Below are 17,536 nucleotides of genomic sequence, written 5' to 3'. Positions count from 1 at the left end.
AGCAAAACTTTAGTTTCGCATTTACTACATACATATCATTAAGAAATAAAAAGATCTTGAAATATAGAATAAAAACAAAGGCCCATCCACCTGTAATCTATTTTTTATGTCCAATAGTCTGAGATACATGCGTTTCATCATTAATTTCTCTTGTCGAAAATCAGGTCACACAGTGGAAACATCATGGCGCGAGGTACTTGTCATAATCGAGAAAAGATGTCAAAAGAATGGTTTCATTTTGTTATCTTATTACACACATTTTTACAGAATTTTTCACTCACATCAGCAATAGAAAGTCATAATCAAGGTAAGATATCACATTGAATACACAACTCCTAAAAATAACAGTGGGTTTCGTGATTTAAAATGCAATCTGACAGGAAAATTGTTTGTGTTTACAAATAATTCATGCATAAACAGTTGTGAAGATATAATAGATAAATAATTTCAACACAGTGACAATATTGAACATAAATCGTTATTTGGTATATATTTTGATTAAAACAAAAAGTTACAATATGAATGTTCATGGTCATTTGAAAGTGGTTGACATGGTGTTGATGTTTATACATTCTCGTGTGTGTAAAATATAGGGATACATATGTATGTACTTTATGATATATTTATAATTAATTTTTCTCAATAAATCTGATATTGTATGTAGTTCTTAGCAGATAATATATAATCCTTAGTTAAATTCAGATTTCAAAACTATTTTGGTAACCAAATAATTAAAGATTTGAACTCTGAACTCTCCCTTTACCAAAATCATGTTTCTATTATAAATCAATTATTTCATGAAATTTAGGGATGACATTTAAAAGGAAGACCTGTAGATTTAATTTGAAGTTTAAAATAAAACAATTTAAAATAAAACAAAACATATAAAGCAAATATCTCGTAGCATACTACAAAACTACCTGCCAGACTGTCAAATTTTATCTTTTAAGTCTATATTTCTTAGAATAATATTGGAGAGAAAATAGAACAGTTTGCATCGTTCTCTGTAACAAGCGTCACTGAAGCCTATTAAAGACAAATTAAGCCTCTGTAATTTGCCTACAGTACAGATAGATAATTCAAGGCATGCATGTGGTACTTGTTGGGCTCCTGTAGGCAACTGGTGGTTGGATGGAATGGAAGAATTTTATTTGATGTCTATATATCTGATTACTCTTTAAAAATTATTAATGATATACACATTTTTGAGAAATTGTACACTCCTTTATCAAGGATGGTTAACAAAAATTCCTGAGAGAAACAAAAAAAGTTTTTAAAGAGAAGTTGAAGTCTACAGGGTTATACTATATGGACACAAATCCCAATGATAAATGTAGTACAAATGTTTACAGAAATAAGGAGATTTGGTATGAAAATATCCGTAGACCATGTAAAAAGATGTAAACAGTAGCAGTTTACTGTACAGTCTTCAACAATTAGTTGAAATGATAATGACAAAGTAAGATTGTCCAGTCCAAGATCTATATTTGTTGTTGTACCTAGTCAGTATTATTCAAATCCACTTAAAGAACAAATGTATCATATAACTCCTTATTTATCCTTGGTAGAGTAATTTCCCTTGAATTGTGATTATCTCAATAATTTTCATGTTTTTCCTATTATCATGATTATGTTGAAAACTATTCCTTGAACTTCAGACAGGCAAGTACTGTAAAAAAGTAATTTACATGATTTACAAAAAAGCCTATCATACTGAACCCATTAAAATTGATTGCCTAGATAATTATCTTCTAAAAAATTTTGCCTAAATGAATATTTATGATGAATAATTATATATCCATTTTACTGAGCTGTTTTAAAATCCCAAAAATAAAGACTAAAATGTAAATAACAAAAACAGTCTGAAATACAGGATCTTCAAAAATGGGAGTTTCAGTTAGAATGAATGATCAATTAACCACTAATACATTACATGTAAAAAATGTATATAATTATGTGGTTGTTGCCATTAAAGCAATCATCATTTAAATAATAATTAAACAAAGACAGAATCTGTAATCAGCAACACTACAAGATATATATATATTGACCTGCCAATATACAACAGAAACCCTCAATTGATTCTTTCAGGATGTACAGTAATAAGAAGTCATTGCTTTTAAATATTAATGACAATTTTAACCATTTATAAAATTTTTGGACTATTTTCTGGAGAACTATGATATTCAGACACAACAGGCAGTAACTACATGTACATGTATTTATCATGAACATAAACAATAGCCACAAGAAAAAAAAATATCAATATGACTGAAAGTATCTGTTGACTTTTCAGAGTTATTTCCCATCATTTTTCTTAAAACATTTTATAATGTGTTTGTTCATGTATACTTACAAAAATGACTTATTACTATTTGAAAAAAATGTGTGTAATACATGTACATGTAGATACACAGAGAGAAAACAGCATCTTTTTAATCAGCAAAACAGAGGATAGAAAAATGTCCATATGACTGAAACCATTATATGTAATTGTCAGACTCCTTGGTAATACACGATCAAGTAATTATTTGCCTTAGTTGATAATGTTTTGAATACCCATTTTCTGATAAATAATCAAAAAAAAAATATCAATCAAACTGCAAATAAAAAATGTATGAATCCTTTAGAAGCTTCTAAATCAATTTCAACTAACTTTAACATAATGTCTTTGAAAACTGTAATACAAATAGTTATCAAAGGTACCAGGATTATAATTTAGTACGCCAGACGCACATTTCGTCTACATAACTCATAAGACTCATCAGTGACACTCATATCAAAATATTTATAAATGTAGATACATGTACATAGAAACTGCGACAGGGGAATTATTCACCAAAACAACAACATTTGAAAATTTCAGTGGCAACATGGTTGCATAAGCAGAGTTTCAGACTTTAATACAATTGCATGTATTGTTAAAAACATATTTATCCAGAAGCAGAAAGTTCAACCAATATTAGTTTGTTTATTTAATACTGCTGTATCAGGTACCAGAAAATTGACAAGTGTCCTCAAAATCACAAGGGATCCTTATTACAATACACCATATCGAATTAGCAAACCGAGTTCAAATGAAGTTTGTTTCTTACATTTTGTATTCATGGCTCCAAGGAGATTGTTCAATTTTTATTTTTTTTAAATTTGAAGAAGCACAGTCATGACAGTGAACTTGACCTATTGACCCCAAAATTATTAGATGATTTGCTCACTTTGAAGTTAAGTTAGGTAAAGGTTCAACCGTTGGACATATATATGATCATGATGATTCAAAGTATTTAATGTGGAAACTCAAATTTATTGGTGTGACATTTTATTTAGTGACCCCAAAAATTAAAGTAATGTTTTCAAATCACAATGGGAAAGATCTGGTTGATGTCTAAAAGAATATTGTTCAGACTCAAAACATTATATTTTCACTTTGACAATGATCTTTAACCTACTGACCTCATACACAATAGTGATTTTCTATTTTCCATGGAGAGTTATACATGTATCACTCTGATTTGGAAATTGAATATTTTAGATGTCTGAATGGTTAAAAACAATAATACTGAACTCCAAGGTAAATTCAAGAAGAGAAAAGTCCATAAATTCAGACAAAATCAAATGATAGACAGTCACTATATCAACCAATGACACAATTGAGAAACAGCCTATTTTCCTGATTAGAAAGATAATCCAAAATTTGTCAATTTTCAATCTTTCAATACATTTAGCAGTGGTGACAATGAGCTATGACATTGTGACATTGAAGCAACAAGGACTATCTTGATCTGATTTTGAACATTCTCAAATTAAGTTTATGAACACAGCTCAAGAGATTTTTACCTATAAACAAGAATATTAGACTGCATTCATCTTATGATAAGCTGATTTGACTGTATAGTATTACTTAACAATAGACTATTTTCATATAACCTACTGTTGGGACCTCAGTGGCCGAGTGGTCCAAGTAGTGACTAATGAAATCACTAGCCAGTCAACACTGAGGTTGTGAGTTTGAACCCTGCTCATTCGGGTCGCACTCCACTCCAATCTTAATTGACTAGGATTGTCACTTTTCTGATTGAAGGTCGGTGGTTGTCTAGCATTCCTGCATCCTCCACCAGTAAAAACTGGCCACCACGAAATAGCCTAAATGTGGTGCTTAAAAGTGGTGTTACACACCAAAAATCAAATGGAATATAACCTGCTGTTAAATTAACTGGACCACACCAAAGCAGCTTTGAATATGACCCGTTGTTTAATTTACTGGACCAAAACAAAGTTGCTTTGAATATAACCCGCTGTTAAATTTACTGGACCACACCAAAGTTGCTTTGATATGACATGATCTATATTACATTTTAGCTATACAAATTGAAAAAAAAACACCTACAAATTATAACCTATATTTCATATAATTGGCATTTGATTTATATAATGCAAATAATCAGTAATAAGGAGACCAAGTAGTATAGAATTCTTTAATCAGGTTGATTTGCTTGCAATGATACATGTACATCTGTAGTAAGTGAAAAGCTAATTTGTACCTTTAATATCAATTATCTTTGATATATAATTGTAAAGTGAAATACATCACATCCTTCAACAACTAGAAGTTCCTGGTTTGAGATCATATAAATATATCTACAAACTTTCATAGTCAAGTCCTTTTACAGTTCAGTGTTGCATGTTTATTGTACTGAGATCTCCCTTTTATACCACAGATTTCATACACCAGTATTCATTCACACTTAGAAAAATTCTAAAATTCTGATAAATTTTGGTTGCTGCTTCTGTTTAAAGATCACCCTCTACAACTAAAACAGTAGAACAAAATTGACATTAGACATTTAGAAGTTGATGTTTCCGACAAATTATAATTACATCTACTGGTACCAATATTTTGAATATCAGTAATAATCTAATGGAAGACCTCTATGTTTCTTGACCCTTTATGAACTTCTGTACAAATGGAGGTGAAAACTGTCAATAGTAATAAACAATGCATATATACCATTCAGTACTCTTTTGAAAAACTCTATCATTGCAAATATTTTTCATAACATTGATTATCAAGATTATTTGATAAAAGAAATACCATGCCGTTTCTGGAACTACATAAAATACCATATAATAACCACAGGCACTTGTTTCTATCCATTGGAAGAACCACTATCAACGTATACTCGTAAATATACGTTGATAGTGGTTCTTCCAATGGATAGAAACAAGTGCCTGTGATAATAACTCCTACTTATTGTAGTATCTCACTATGTTGTGTAGAAAATTTATTATTTTACATTTAAATGCTTTAGAATTATGACATTTAAATGCTTTTTTAGAAAATATTTTGTTATTTATATTTTGATTTAAATGTTTATTTACATAAAGTTCTAAAGACTTGTCAATAACAATGAGAATATCTATTTTAAGCTATGTTGTCATTTGAAATCATGAAGCAATAAGGTATAAAACTTAATGTTTTATGGGTATGTAAATCAAACGTACATTTACTTTTTAAAATTGAGAATAACAAAGTTACAATTCTTTAATCGGTTTAAATCTATTAAATTTGATCACTGAGTAAATTTAATATGTTATTTGTATGAGAATAAGTTGAGTGTGCAATGCTTTTCAATCTCAGACACCCAAGAGGAAGATTTCATGCTATCAGTGAGGTTTATCTGAATCATTGATGATTGAAACCATACTTTATGGTTCCCAGAGTTTGCCAGTCTTGCAGTATGCATATATTTAGAATAAAACATGTTGTATAATATTATGTATCGACTCCTGAGATGCACTAAGGTTTTGAAAAGGATTTGATAAATTATCAGAAAGTGTGTGATTGTGATAGTCACACTGAGTCTTATAACAGGGTTAAAATACCTAAAGCCTAATGTGATTTGTTAGAACAGTTTCTTAAAAATGCAAAGACCTGCAGCATGCACATTTTCCAGTCGTGTGCCTTTACTATACATACATATTCATGCAATAATAAGACTAAAATCTACTCAGAATATAAAGATTAAGATGAATTGAATAAAAGTATTCCAAAAATGTTGAACAGTAAATTTTTTGTTAAAAGAATACTGCAGCCGTTTTCTACCTTTATCAACCCACAACAGTATCAGATAACAAGGTCTTCAGTTGTAAGGTTATTTTCACAAGGTTCAGTTGATACATTTGTATGTACTCCCTAAAAATAAGTTAGTGAAAATTTGCTAATTGTATTTTTTATAAAGCAGTTAAAACCTGTTTGATTGTTGACAGTGTAAAGATCAATGATGCTTGCAGTTTTTAACCGGATTTTTGTGACAAAAATGTCGGTTATTGATTTGGGGATGTACGCCGGGCGGTCGGGCGGGCGGCAATCAAATGTTGTCCGTGCATTAACTCATGAACCGTTCAGCCAAAGCTTTTAAAATTTTAATATGTTGTTACTGACAACTAAATGAAGGTCCAATAATGGCGATTTTGACTTTTACCGTTCAGGAGTTATGGTTCTTGAAAGATTGTAAAATAGAGTTTTCAGTCGTGTCCGTGCATTTACGCATGAACTGTTCTACCAAAGCTTCCCAAATTTTAATATGTTGTTACTGATGACAAAATGGAGGTCAAGTTCAATAATGACGATTTTGACCTTTACCGTTCAGGAGTTATGGTTCTTGAAAGATTGAAAAATGGAGTTTCCAGTTGTGTCCGTGCATTTACGCATGAACTGTTCTACCAAAGCTTCCCAAATTTTAATATGTTGTAACTGATGACAAAATAGAGGTCAAGTTAAATAATGACAATTTTGACTTTTACCGTTCAGGAGTTATGGTTCTTGAAAGATTGAAAAATGGTGTTTCCAGTCGTGTCCGTGCATTTTCTCATGAACCATTCAACCAAAGCTTTTGAAATTTTTATACGTTGTTACTGATGACAAAATAGAGGTCAAGTTCAATAATGACGATTTTGACTCTTACCGTTCAGGCGTTATGGTTCTTGAAAGATTGTAAAATGGCGTTTCCATTCACGTTGTTGCATTTACTCATGAACAATTCAATCTAAGCTTTTCAAATTTTAATATTTTGATACTGATGACAAAATGGTGGTCAAATTTGATATTGACGATTTTCACTTTCACCATTCATCAGTAATGGTTCTTGTGATATTGCCAGGACACAAATAAATATTAATAAATCCGGTTTGCTGTCGTTGTGACAGCCTCTTGTTATTTTTTTAACTACATTGTATAACACATATTTTAAGTGATTTTATTTTCTGTTCTGCATATATGTAACACTTCTCCTGTGATGGAGCACCTTCCAGATGACGTATAAACCACAGACAAAACTCTCATAATGTGGAGTAAAATAGAAGTTTCAACTCCGATTTAAGTGCTGCAGCAGTGCTCATGTTCTTGAGTTGAGTTTTGATTTTATTCTATTGATTTCGGAGGTGTATAACATCAGTGAATGTCAGATGAATTCTCTGAATTGTCACCAGATACCATTGAAATACCATTGTTTGTCCATTGTTTGTCATCCGTTATTTAGATATATAGATAATTACTTTATTCTCTAAAAACTAGTAAATACAAGTTTACAGAGAAACAAACAATATAAATACAAATAGTTGAAATACAATTAATGATCAATGATGTTTCAGAAAACATGTGTTCCCCCTCCCCAAAGTTATTAAGAATCAGTTTTTGTTTGCTTATGCTTTTTAAGATCTCCACACTCCCATTTTAACCTAACAATTCCATATCACCAAGCTACTAAGTGCATTCTAAAAACTTCTAATCAAATCACTTAATTTGATAATGTGTTGAGCTTTAAAATAAACTGTTAAATTTTGTTGGAAACATTGCCTATACTTTTGACCTGAGACTGTAAATCTCTTCTCTTTATTCAAATGATCTTCAAAAGTATAAACATATCCATGTTATGCAGTTGCTGTTTGTTTATAAGAATTAATTCAATATACATTGTTTACAATGAGATTAAGTACTGGGTAAAAAATGGTATTTCAAATCAATTTAAATGGCATAAAAAATATATCTATATAAATCAATAGCTCAGCTCAAGCTTAATTTCTTGCATTATTAATTTCATACATCGTCCTGAAGAGCAATTCAAATTTATAATGTGATGAAAGTTTAAAAAACTTAAAATACAAAAATTCAATTAAATTTATTGACAATTTTCTAGTTTCTGCATTCTTGTTTAAATGACTTTAAAAGTATATGATTATTATATTTATGTATAATGTATTTTTATGCCCCACCTACGATAGTAGAGGGGCATTATGTTTTCTGGTCTGTGCGTCCGTTCGTCCGTCCGTTGTACCATTCGTCCGTCGTACCGTTCGTCTGTCGTACTGTTCTTCTGTCTGTCGTGCTTCAGGTTAAAGTTTTTGGTCAAGGTAGTTTTTGATGAAGTTGAAGTCCAATCAACTTGAAACTTCGTATACATGTGCCCTATGATATGATCTTTCTAATTTCATTGGCGGATCCAGGGGGGGGGGGGGGTTCCGGGGGTTGGAACCCCCCTTTTTTTTGGCAGATCAATGCATTTGAATGGGGACATATAGTTGGAACCCCCCCTTTGTCCTGGGTTTGGAACCCCCCCTTTTTAAAATGGCTGGATCCGCCCCTGAATTTTAATGCCAAATTAGAGATTTTACCCCAATTTTACGGTTCACTGAACACAGAAAATGATAGTGCAAATTTCAGGTTAAAGTTTTTGGTCAAGGTAGTTTTTGATAAAATAGAAGTCCAATCAACTTGAAACTTAGTATACATGTTCCCTTTGATAAGATCATTCTAATTTTAATGCCAAATTAGAGAATTTATTCCAATTTCAAGGTCCACTAAACATGGAAAATGATAGTGCGAGTGGGGCATCCGTGTACTGTGGACACATTCTTGTTTGTTAGTATGGTAGAAACAAATATTTTTTTTGAAAGATGTTAATATTGTGAAGTAATTTTGAAAAATCCAATTTTGAGGACACATGTACATTACAATCTGTTCGTTTTCATGAAAAATGTTCTAAAACATGTGAAAGTTAGCTTCAAAAAGGTAATTTTACTACCTGTGGTCTTGTAGACATTTGAAAAAGGTCAATGACTTATTATTGATTACAATTTAAAATTTTATTATCTTTAGATATTTGATTTGGAACAAAACATAATAAACATAAATAGAATTTAGAAATGAGAATCAGAAAAAATGGGATTTATAAATTTTTAAAGTACAAAAGTGTTGTTATTTATTAAATATGTTTAAATTTAAACTAAAATCAATGATTTCTTCTGAAATTAAAGTCAATATTGTACATAGAAAATTTGAAACTTTATCGTCAACACAATTTGATCAATGAACTTGTTTACCAGTATACTGATGACCTATTTGTTTTACTATATGGAAGATTTTATAGTAAGAAGATCTGTCTTAATTTATCTTACAACTAGTGATATGTACGTAGATCTAGAGTATATTATATCATTGGTCAAAAACACTTCCTCGTAATCAAAACTTGTTTTGATATGAAAATTGATATCTCCATTTAGGTTGTATGTTTATCAGAAATATCATAGGTTCTTTGAAAAATGAAACGTACACAGGAAATGTGCATTGACTCGGAAGAGTATCCAAAAACAATGCCTTTCAGAGTACTATTTATGTATACCTAGTAATATGAGTAATTTCAATTGTGAATATTTTATTTAAATGATTTTTATATATATATTCAATTTTGATTTAAAAAAAATTAAAGTTGTGTACAAAACATTATTTAAAAAGGTTCCAAAATATTGGCCGATTGCAAAAAGTTACATCATACATTTGTTCATGTTCTTGAATAAAAATTGTGTATTCAATATAATGACAATAAAAAAAACCTATAGCATCACACAAAAATTTGAACCAGATGAAAAAATTGTATTATCTTTTAAACCTTAGGGAGCTACCATTTGATTTTTATAGGGGGGCTAGGATGAAAAATTTTGTCCTGCATTTTTTTTTTAGCTGTAATCTCTGTCCTGCCTTTTTATTTTTCACTCTAATCGGTCCTGCCTTTTTTTTTTTTTAGTTTATCCTGACTTTTTTTTACCAAAATTGTCGTCCTGACTTTTTTTTTTGCAAGTGTCACATCCTGCCTTTTTTTTTACTGAAAACTCCTGTCCTGCCTATTTTTTTCAAATTTCATCCTAGCCCCCCATAAAAATCAAATGGTAGCTCCCTTATAATCTAAGGAGCATTAATACAAATTTTAGTATGTAGGTCAAAGTTGTACTTTTATCATTTTGTGTAACCATATATGATATATTATATGTATATTTGTACATGTATGTGTAGTTTTGACATAGTTTAAGATAATCGAGGTGACATAAGGTCATACATATTTATATGTTATGATGTTTTCTTGATTTTTTTGTTGATGTGGTACCCCTGATTACAATTATAAGAATTGCATCCAGTTCAATTATAAAAAATAAACATCATTGTCTGCTTACATTTGAATTTATCCAATTTGAAGCCTGTAATCATTTGCTGCAAATTTTTATTCTTCAAATAGGTGCATTAAAAAAAAGGGGGGGGGGGAGGAGCGTATCATACCTATTATCAGCACTGAAACAAAAAGATTGAAAATTTATAGTAATTGAAATCAGAGAAGTCTTAAGGCCTTTTATAAAAGACCATTTACAGAGACGCATATAACATGTATAACATACGAAACACCATGAACACTAGAACAGAATATAGGATCGAGGTTTTATTTTACATTGTTTATTTTTTTCTATTTTCAGCTTTTATACAAACAGACAATCATTTAACATATATAGGAGATGGTAGGGATTTTAATGGAATACCAGTTGAGGTAGGCACAGATTTGTAGTTTTATGACTTCCATTGTTTTTACAACAAACAAACAAAAATTCAGGAGCTTGCTGATTGTATTTTTTCAATGCTATGAACCAAAATTAACATTTCCTGACAAAAACATTTAAGAAAATGCCAACTTATCTAGAGTACAAAAGAAAGAATATGGTACATGTATGATATATGTACGTACGAACGCAAAGATGAATACGGTAATTTGGTGAATATTCATAGTCTTAAAAATCTCTTGTTTACATTACTAGTGATTTTAACTGAATAACCTTGTGTGAACTGAAAGTACAATTATTTAGTTCAAGAATGTAGTTCAAAGTACATTCATTTGGAAGTTCTCTAGTCTTTCATGAATTATAATGTTAAGTATTACAATCAAATATAGATTCTGTAGTGCATAAACATGATATTAAAAGGACAATTTATATAGAGTATTATGTCATGGAGTAGGGTAAAATAGTATCACACTTTTTGACCTTAGGCCTCTGATTTTTTAAGCCTAAAATACTAAGTGGATAGGGTAGAAAGTGCTGTTCATTCTGAAATTAAGCTTGTATTTGATAGATTTTTTGTCATACACATAATTCCATAATATAAATGACTTTTGGTATGTTTCGGAGTTTAGTATGACGTTCATTATCATTTAACTAGTATACATTTTTGTTTAGGGGCCAGCTGAAGCACGCCTCTGGATGTGGGAGTTTCTCACTGCATTGAAGACCCATTGGTGGCCTTTGGCTGTTGTCTGATCTTTGGTCAAGTTGTTGTCTCTTGAATACATTCATTATTTCCATTGTCAATTTTATTTTATAAAATGATGACAAGATAGAATTTGAATTCCATTTTGGTTACTGACATTTGGATTTTGAAATAGGATGTTAAAGAAAATTTCATGTCAGTACTATTGTTGTAATTCTTGCAAATCTGGAGCTGATTTTGATTCATTAATGTAAAATAAGGTGTCTGTGATCTGGTTATGAGCAAAGATGGAAAAAGAATGAAATTATTGATGGTTGGTTTCTTAATGTCCAGTGGCAAATATTGGAAAATGAAACAAAGAGCCTGTAAAGGAGATATGCAAAAAAAAGTCGAACTTTGAAGATCACCCATGTTATAAATTACTTGTTTTAATTATAATATAAATAGTAAAATTTATTTATAAACAACTTATAATTTTCAAGCTGTAGAACAAATTTAATTTCCAGATTTATTATTGTTTCATAACCTTTACTAAATTGCAATCCTACGAGAGAAGAGAGACAAATTAATGAACTGTTTGGTATTTTAAACAATAACACGGAAACGTTAACTTCCTGGATAATGAGAAGTGGATGAAATAAAACATAAGTTCTTTCCTGTTTTTAGAAACAACATTTTTAGGGGTTTGATGGCATCATCCAATCAAACAGCTTTAATTAACACTTCAATAAAATCATAGAAATGTTGCTTAGTCAATAATAAGGTCATTATTAAGGACTGAAACAATAAACTACAAAAACGTTTTATGTGCGAAAAAACATGTCTGCATACAACATCGGTGGCACTTGCAATTGAATCAAAACCATAAGAATGCTAAATCAATATTGAAGTTAAAGATTACTTGAATTTTTATGCTTTACCTTATAATTACAAAGATAGTTAAAGACATCATTTATATGTTTTCTGGTCTGTCCCTATGTCTGAACTTCAGACAAAAATCAGTTAAAAGATATTGAGGAAATGGTGATGTACCAGTTCTAATAACCTGAATTCCTGCTTTCTTAACTTAATTTTTGTTGCCAAGTTTAATTTTTACATTTTTAATGCCCCTGCCTGAGGTAGGGGCAGGAATTATGGGGTACTTTTGACAGTCTTTTTGTACAGATATAAGTACAAAAATTAAGTGATCCTAGATTTACAAAATGATGCTCTCAAACAGAAAACTCTGAAATTCCAATGTATGATGATGGGAAAATTTAATAGTTTATCACATTTTAACTTTTCATCAGTCCATACTGATCAGAACCAAATGTCTTGTTTTATATATTTATTGTTATTTGTATTTTGTAGGTAATACCTGGTGAACCAATTAATTTAATATCAAGGTAAGTGTTTAAAATGCGAGAAATCATTCTTATTATATAATTTTGGTAACACCTCCTTTAGTAAGGAACATTATATTTTCTGGTCATTGCTTCCTTCTGTCAGTGCATCCCATGTCAGTTTTGGTTTGAAGTACATGTACAATCATTTTGTGCTTTGGAACTCTGGGGGAAAAGGGAAGGGAATCCAGATTTATTGTGATTTATTTTCTTTGTTTAACTCTTCACTGTTGATGGGTTTGCTTCAACACTTGTTTAGGTTATTTGGTCCTACAGGCCAAAGATATCTGTCCTATTGTTAACTTTTTGATAAAAGATGTATTATGTGTATTCTATAATTAGATTACAATTTGAACTGAGGTCACCAATCTTATATAAATGGTTATTACAAATTTGGCATAAGTTCCTTTAAATAACCAGGGTTCCACAGTTGTAAGGACAATGACTTATTGATTTTTAAAAGGTGATCATCATTTGCAAGCCTGAATTAATTCATGACATTTTAATTTAAAAGCTGTACAATTGATTTTATTAAAATGTCAAAAGCATACAGTCAGTTTTCAATTCTCTGTTTCCAGCTGAGTATCTGAGCTTTTCGACAGACAAAGTCAATGTCACAATGACTCAAGGTGACTCTCTTCAGATATTACCACACATGTGTATGAAGTTTTCACACTACCTGGCTGTAAATTGTTACAAAAATTTACTATAATCTATTCAGCATCATAGTTGAATTTTTGACAATGTATTGTTATAAAGAAAAAGAAAGTGTGTAAATGGATATTATATAAATAGCTATAGACTGACTTTTTAGAGTGAATATTCGGTATTACCTTCACAAATAAAAAAAACCCAATAAAATGAAAATAGGCCAATTTGAAATGGTATGCAGACATGGTTGCTGTTACAACTTTACTGTTTCGTTAATGCATACCCAACATTTCCTTAAATTTAGATCCATATGATAGTAAAGTGACATGATTTTTTCTGATCCTTTTATTCATTATTGCACTAGATATGAAGTATTGGTTAAAAGTTAAAAAAAAAAGTTTTAAGGTAGCTAGCTGACCATGAAATTATGGTCAAATCAACTTAAGACCTTGTACACATGTTCATTATGACTGTGGTAAAATCAACTTAAAAATATCATTATGACAGTGGTCAAATCAACTTAAAAATATCATAATGACTGTGGTCAAATCAACTTAAAAATGTGACAAAAGCTATTCTGTTCTTGGTGTTTTTGTTTTGAAAAAAAGCATTGTAGTGTCTTCTAAAGTTAATAATAATAATAATACTTTATTCAGAAGCAATACAGCTTATAGAATATACAATTTTACAATATTTTTTTGAATGCATCAGTGAAATATAAATACAATAATTATACACAATACATGTGTGGCGGAGAATGAAAATAAATTCATATGATAAATAATTAATACAACTACATATTACGAATTTTTTCAATATTAAACAAAAATTTACCTAAATTATTAAGTTCTTTCACATTGTGAAATAATAATAATAATAATGATCATATAAACAGGTATCTCAAGAAAAATATGGACATTTTAGCATAGCTAGGTTTATTGATTCAGATTAGAAAACTTTGTACAGTTTTAGGATGCCTTAGAATTATATATATGATTTCACTAATTTTAAAACAACTTGTCATTTCTAGGAATTACATATTTATATATTTTAGTTAACAAATTACATAATATAAGCTTTGAAATCAATATTAATTTGGCACAATGCCTTTTGCTGTTTGTTGTGACATACAAAAATATCCTATTGTTATTAGTATTCTACTTCCTCCCAACACATACAGGTTTATATATAATGTTAGACAATTATTCAAATGTAAAGAATATTTGTCATAACAAGTTATATGTAAAGAGTAAATAGATGATAAAGTTATCTATATTGAATTAACTTGTATTAAAATAAGCTGTTAAGTTTGCTTACAGGCTACCTAACTATATTGAATATAGATAATTACATAATAATTATTAGATGTAGTGTGATTACCAATGAGACCACTGTTCACCAGAGACTATGTGATGTAAATGTAACCAACAATGAACATAACCTATACTGTATAGGAGACTATAAAAGGACTGACATAGAGAGAAAACTATCAACCTGATTTATCCACTAAATATTAAATAAATAAATAAACAAACATGAAAGATAGCCAACAACAACAATCACTGAATTTATGACCAGTGGATGACTAATTAAAATTTAGGATTCATTTGGTGCAATTCTAAATGTCCAAAATTTCGCTCTTTTTTTTCTTTTTTTTTTATGTTTATGAATTTTTTATGGCAAAACCTTTAATATTAGTTACCAGTAGTCAATTGTTATATTGCATGTATATACATTGTATGTTATGTTTAACTCCTTAAAGGAAATTTGTGACATACATGTATTTAGTTGTGAACTTGATGTTGCAAATATTTCTGCTCTTGTGTTACCTTTCCAAATCCATTTTCCCTGTAGAGGAATTACTTAATGGTTTTGAGTGGTAGGAATATATTCAATGAAAATTTGTAACATATTTAATTGTTAGACTGCAGTTGCAAATGTTTTTGCTCTTATACAACCTTTCCATATCCCTTTCCCCTTTAGAGGAATGACTTTATGTTTGAGTGGTGAGATTATATTCAATTTAATTTGTGACATATATTATTTGTGAGCCTGCAGTTGCAAATATTTTTGCTATTGTATGAACTTCTGGAATCCCAAAATCCTTTATAGATGTCCTTTGTCACATGTATAATTGTAAATTATTTGCAGATTCAAATGATTTGCCCCTTGCTTCTCTCTAACTTTGAAAAAAAGAGCAGATCATTTTAACAATCAAAATAAGCCACTGTCAGAAGGATTTTTTCTAGAAAAAAAAACCTGAATTAGAATATATAGCCTTGAACTGTTTTCTATAGCTTTCAAATATGATACAGAAAATTTCTAACATATTCATTATAATGAAGTGTTCATTTTCCTGTATTGCCCTTTATAAAGTGTTGATTCACTGGCTGTGTAACAGCTCTCTGGTAGATTACCATTCAGTTCTATTGTATTGGTTTTCTAACACAAGGGTTATTGTACTAGCATCGGGAATACTATCACATTTAGATTTCTTCATTTGATGGGCTTTTACAGTTGTGATTTGAGTACAGATAGCAAGTAGTACAATGAGAATAGAATTAAGTGGGAGCTTTTTATGATATTTTCGTCTATCAGTTATATTTTAGACGTAATTTCATTTCGTTTATTTCGTTTGATGTTGCGTTTTATATTATCCAAATACATTGTGAGTTGAGTGGCTCATAATATTTTTTTAAGCCTTGGATTTTTTTAAGCTGGTAATATAGTGTTGAGGGTGCTCCAAAATGGCTTGACAGAAGTGTGTGATACTTTCACAGAATTTTACTCACATGACTTTCTTTTGCACCTCCTATTTCATGTCCTTATTCAAATTAGTTTTATGGATTAATTTGGCATGCAATAGACTTTGTCATATCTGTGAACAAAAAATGTATTTGTTTTTCTATTTATTCTACTAAACCTTATTATAAGAATTCTCAGTTTATCCTCACCAGAATTTTGAAAGTACAAGTAAATGTGATGAATTGAACTGATATATGATGTTGTTGTGCACCTCCTATTTTGCTTTTTTATTAGAATTAAATTTTGGAGTTCCCTTGAGCAAGTCATGCGCTCTTCTATTTCTTTCTTTGGGGTACCTATTTAGTATTCCCATTTCTTAAACTTATCAGAATACATTAAAACTTCATACAACCTTAACCATATAAATTATAATGCTATAATTAGTAAACTTTCTTTTTTTATGTCCCATTTATGGGCATTATGTTTTCAGGCCTGTGCATCTGTTTGTTCGTTCGTTTGTTCGTCCGTCCATTTGTCCGTTTGTTTGTTCGTTTGTCCATTTGTCCGTTCGTCTGTCCCACTTCAGTTTAAAGATTTTGGTTGAGGTAGTTTTTGATGAAGTTGGAAGTCCAATCAACTTAAAACTTAGTAAACATGTTCCCTATGATATCATTTTTCTAATTTTAATGCCAAATTACAGATTTTTTCCCATTTTCACGCTCCACTGAACAAAGAAATGACAGTGCGGATAGGGCATCCGTGTACTTTGGACACATTCTTGTTGATTTTTTTATCCAAACCAATGGTTTTATGTTTCCCTTAGCAAATAATAGATTTTTGCCATTGCTTTTTTTGGTAGATATAAGTTTTACAGTTTGCCAACTCAGCATAAAGAGGGTTTATTTGCTTCTCAAGTTTGCTATAAAAGAATCTTATTTAACCCAATCATGTATGGATTCATAGAGAATTATAACCTTCATTTCAAATAATAGAAATACAATGTAGGACTATCAGTTGAGTTAAAAACAGTCAATTTTACATGTCGGTGAATAATTAATGTTTGTTTTGGTTGATTTTAACCAAATGTTTAGACATCCTTGAATTGTTTGACTTTATGAAATTTCATACAATGATGGAAATGTAAGACTCTAAATAAAGAAGTATGAATTTGAACTTCACT

General features: G+C 30.1%; 1 protein-coding gene across 6 annotated transcripts in view; it reads left to right on the top strand.

The window, feature by feature from the left end:
- The first annotated feature begins 153 nt into the window (after positions 1-153).
- LOC143042037 (transmembrane protein 131-like) overlaps positions 154-17,536 on the top strand; it is an 81,804-nt gene continuing 64,421 nt past the window's right edge. For all 6 annotated transcript variants that reach the window (XM_076214262.1, XM_076214259.1, XM_076214261.1 and 3 more), the window contains exons 1-3: positions 154-307; positions 10,795-10,865; positions 12,929-12,963. In XM_076214262.1, coding sequence (XP_076070377.1) covers positions 184-307; positions 10,795-10,865; positions 12,929-12,963 — 230 coding nt within the window. In that variant the 5' untranslated portion in view covers positions 154-183. The remainder of the gene's footprint in view (positions 308-10,794; positions 10,866-12,928; positions 12,964-17,536) is intronic.

This window comes from Mytilus galloprovincialis, chromosome 8 (genome assembly GCF_965363235.1).
Source record: "Mytilus galloprovincialis chromosome 8, xbMytGall1.hap1.1, whole genome shotgun sequence".
In the NCBI taxonomy this organism is placed as follows: Eukaryota; Metazoa; Mollusca; class Bivalvia; order Mytilida; family Mytilidae; genus Mytilus; species Mytilus galloprovincialis.
This window is presented reverse-complemented; position numbering and strand designations above follow the sequence as displayed.